At 38.5% G+C, this 4,642-nt stretch overlaps 1 protein-coding gene across 1 annotated transcript; it reads left to right on the forward strand.

Moving 5' to 3' along the window:
* The first annotated feature begins 4,115 nt into the window (after positions 1-4,115).
* Positions 4,116-4,642, forward strand: LOC130821658 (uncharacterized mitochondrial protein AtMg00810-like). Its single transcript, XM_057687447.1, has 2 exons — positions 4,116-4,486; positions 4,552-4,642. Exons 1-2 carry the CDS (start codon positions 4,116-4,118, stop codon positions 4,640-4,642), a joined length of 462 nt encoding a protein of 153 aa, XP_057543430.1.

The following is a 4,642-nucleotide window of genomic DNA, read 5'->3' on the forward strand; positions in this document are numbered from 1 at the left end:
TAATTGTAATTAGGGATGTTTAAAATTGGATACCGGATCAACCCGGATCTGAAAATCTGGGTACCCACTTTTTCGGAAATCTAAAATTATGATCCGATTTCGACCCGATTTAAATCGGGTTGGAAACCGGATATCCGGTTTTATTTATTTTCTAAAAACATTTTCTTTCCTTATTTCTTTTAATATTTTTTTATATATAATTCAAATACTAAATCTTTATAAATACTTAACTTAATTAGTCAAAAAAAGTTAAAATACTAAATCTCTGTATATAATCACATAAATCCTAAAGGGCCCACCTGTTTTTTAATCCTTTTTTTTCTCCTCTTCTTCATCCTATTTATTTATTTATTTGCTCTTCTTTTTTTTCTTCATCGCCGCCTTTAAAACAAAATAAAATCCAGAATAAATAAATAAGTAAATTAATAAATAAATATATTTTAAAGAAAAAAGTGTTAAAAATGGCGTCGGAAAAAATGAGTACTAGAACGCCGGGAACGAGGACAAGAGTAGGGAAGTACGAATTAGGGAAAAAATTGGGTGAAGGAAATTTTGCTGAAGTTAGGAATTGTGGGATTATTATTACTGATTTCTTAGGATCTTTATTTACCTTTTTTAGTCCAATATTTTTAGGTAATTACTGATTTCCCAAGCTAAGTATTTCCTGAATTAATTCTTAGCTTTTGTATAAATATTAGGGCTGTAATTATAATTAAATCAATACAAAAACACTGTATTCATTATTCCAATTTCAACTTTCTTAATCTTTTATGGTATCAGAGTCAAAGGTGTTTTCCGGGACCAACAACGCCATTGGTTATCATCATCTACCCTAAAACCTTACCTGTAACAATGGCAGAAACAAACTCAAACCAAATCATAACTATGGAACAAATGGAACACATGTTCAGATTGTTTCAACAGATGCAAAAACCAAACACAACCCTCGAAACTATTTCACCAGACTTAAAAATGGCCGAAAAATTAAACTATCAAAATTACACAACTTGGTGTAAAATGATGCAGATAGCCTTAGAATGCAGAGGTCGTCTCAGCCACATCATTGACGACCCCCCTAGCATTACTGATCCAAATTACAAAACATGGAATCAAAAGGACTCGATAGTCCTATCATGGATTATCTCAAATATAGACACTGAACTCGTAAACCAGTTTCTAGATTACACAATTGCAAAAGACTTATGGAGGGGAATTGAAGTCTTATTAAGCAGTGGAAGAGACGAACTCCAGATCTTTGATCTGAGTTCACAGGCAAATAACATGAAACAGAACCAAGATCCATTAGAGATCTTTTATGGGAAATTGACCACAATCTGGAAGGAAATAGACCGACGGCAACCACACCCGATAGTACATGATGAAGACATCACCATTTTTAACACTTTCATCCAAAAACAACGTCTTTTTCAATTTTTGGCCGGAATAAATGAGACGTTTGACAAAGAAAAGAAGGACTTATTGAACCTAGATCCACTCCCAACTGTCGATATGGCTTATGCTATAATCAGGCGAGAGGTTTCAAGGTGTGGTATCATGATCCACGCTTCATCATCGGGAAAAAATCCCTCAGAAATTGGAAGTGGGTTGGTCGTCAAACACCACCGGTCAAATTCATCATTTCGGCGTGAAATGGAGGACAAGACTCACCTAAGATGCAGCCACTGTGGAGGAAGTCGACACACAAAGGAGGGATGTTTTAAAATTATCGGCTACCCGGAGTAGTGGGATGAACACCGGCAACGGAAAGCCGCCACCAAGGCTCCGACCAACAAAACCGGCGGCAAGGCTAACATGGCCACCGGTGCTCCTCACATCTCCGATATGACTGATGAACTAACCCACAAAATAATACCTCAAAGAGTTGGCCTGATGTGTAAACCTGTTTCATCTCAGTGTATATTTGATTGTGGGGTAACTGATACTATGACATTTGACCCTCGTGATTTCCTATCCACCCATCCAAAAATGCGCACCTATATCCAGACAGCAAATGGAAAATGTGTAAATGTTGATCAATCTGGGCCCGTTTCTATCTCTCCGTCTCTAAAATTAAATAATTGTCTCCTAATTCCTGATTTATCTCATAAGTTATTATCGATTAGTCAATTGACTCGGGAACTAAATTGTACTGTGCTTATGACCTCTTCTGATTGTGTTGTGCAGGATGCTCAGACCGGGAGGATTATTGGGCGTGGTACTGAACGAGATGGCTTATACTATGTGGACGAGGCGACTCAAAAGGGCCATACTTCACTTGCTCATGGGTTCTCTGATCAGCAGTTATGGACATGGCATCGACGTCTGGGACATCCGTCTGTAGGGTATCTGAAACGTCTTTTCTCATCATTAAACAATTGTAATGTTACTCTAGACTGTGAAGCATGTGTTCTTGCCAAAAGTAATAAACAATCTTATCCTTTGAGTCATAATCATAGTAGTGAACCTTTTGTTTTAATACATTCTGATGTTTGGGGTCCTGCTCTTGAGTTTAGCAATCACAATTACTCATATTTTGTTTCATTTATTGATGATTGTACTCGGATGTGTTGGGTGTATTTTTTGAAATATAAATCTGAAGTTTTTGATGCATTTGTTAAGTTTTATAATATGATTCTTACCCGATTCAAGACTAAACCTCAAATTTTCTTCGATCTGATAATGGGGGGGGGGGGGGGGGGGAGGGGGAATACATAAATCAAAATATGGAAAACTTCTTCACCACTCATGGACTTATTCACCAAACTTCTTGTACTTATACACCACAACAAAACGGGGTTGCTGAGAGGAAAAACCGTACTCTTCTTGAAATAAGCCGAGCCCTCATGTTTGAAGCCCATGTCCCATCTCACTTGTGGCTCGAAGCTATCGCCTCCGCCACATATCTCACAAATCGACTTCCTTCAAAAGCCTTGAAATTCAAAACTCCTCTTGAAATCCTCCATAATCACAAAATCATTCCTTTTCTTCACTCCTTACCTCCTTGGATCTTTGGTTGTGTGGTGTATGTCCATTTACCTAAACTTGCTAGAAATAAACTCGAACCTAGGGCTATTAAGTGTATCTTTGTGGGTTACGGTGTTCACCAGAAAGGGTATCGCTGTTTTGACCCTACTCAGAATAAACTCTATACCACAATGGATTGCGATTTTTTTGAGAACTCCTATTTTTTCTCCCAGCCTTGTCCTCAGGCGGAGATTATATGTGATGAATTGAGCTGGCTTACACAGTCTGTGACTGATGGTCCGAACCCCAAAGAGCAAGTAGGTAGTCCCGCAGATGTTGCCACTGAAAACATAGTTCTTCTTTCTCCTCGGACTCCCCTTACCTTGTCTGAAGCATCCAGTGAACAAGAGGTCGTTTGTGAAACTCATAACACCCAAGAGGTAATTATTGAACCTGACTCTCGGATTGATGATATACCCAGTACTGTTAACCCTCCATGCAGGTATGAATTACCTCCAAGAAGCAAAAGAGGTATCCCTCCAAAGCGGTATGATCCAAAGTTTGAGTCACACAGATCTCGATATCCAGTTAGCCGTGATATGAATAAATTAGCACAGATGGCAGTGGCGTTCCAAACCAGTCTATACTCAAATTCCCTTCCTCGTAATACTGAAGAAGCTCTCCAAAATCCCAAATGGCAAGAAGCAATGAAAGAAGAGATCGTAGCACTGAAGAAAAATAGTACATGGGACAAGTGTGTGCTACCTAAAGGGAAGAAAACTGTCGGTTCTAAATGGGTGTTCACAATAAAATATCATGCTAATGGGACGATTGAAAGGTACAAAGCTCTCCTTGTAGCAAAGGGGTATACACAGACATATGGGATTGACTACTCAGAAACTTTTTCACCAGTTGCAAAGATAGATACCATCAGAGTTCTGTTCTCTATAGCCGCTAATAAGGATTGGCCCTTATATCAGTTCAATGTGAAAAATGCATTCCTTCATGGTGAGATCGAAGAAGAAGTATACATGCATGCTCCACCGGGTTTTTCAGATGAATTTGCTCCAGGAGAAGGATGTCGCCTGAGGAAAGCTCTGTATGGTTTAAAACAATCCCCAAGGGCTTGATTTGGAAGATTTACCACAGCTATGAGAAGATTTGGGTATGAGCAGAGCAATTCTGACCACACCCTATTCTTGAAGAAAGGAGAAGATCGTATCACTTGCTTAATCATTTATGTTGATGATATGATCATAACAGGGAATAATAAGGAAGAGATTAGTGATCATAAGGAGAAATTATTTAAAGAATTCGAGATGAAAGATTTGGGGAACTTGAAGTACTTCCTTGGTATAGAGGTTTTTCGATCAAAAAGGGGAATCTTCATCAATCAAAAGAAATATATCTTTTACCTACTAGCAGAGATAGGTATGATAGACAGCAAACCAACCGAAACACCTATTGTTACTAATCACAGATTACAAACAACACCAGGAGAAAACTCAACCGACAAAGAAAAGTATTAGAAATTGGTGGGAAAGTTGATCTATCTATCTCACACTAGGCCCGACATATCTTATGCAGTTGGAGTTGTGAGTTGATTTATGCACCTACCCCAGACATCTCATATGGAAGCAGTCATGAGAATCTTGAGATACTTAAAGGGTACAAGTGA

This window comes from Amaranthus tricolor, chromosome 8 (genome assembly GCF_026212465.1).
Source record: "Amaranthus tricolor cultivar Red isolate AtriRed21 chromosome 8, ASM2621246v1, whole genome shotgun sequence".
In the NCBI taxonomy this organism is placed as follows: domain Eukaryota; kingdom Viridiplantae; phylum Streptophyta; class Magnoliopsida; order Caryophyllales; family Amaranthaceae; genus Amaranthus; species Amaranthus tricolor.

Excerpts from the sequence above, each read along its gene's own strand:
- LOC130821658 (XM_057687447.1), top strand. The coding sequence starts at position 4,116 with ATGAGAAGATTTGGGTATGAGCAGAGCAATTCTGACCACACCCTATTC. Across the intron at positions 4,487-4,551 it reads AACTCAACCGACAAAGAAAA|TTGGAGTTGTGAGTTGATTT; the intron begins GTATTAGAAATT and ends TATCTTATGCAG.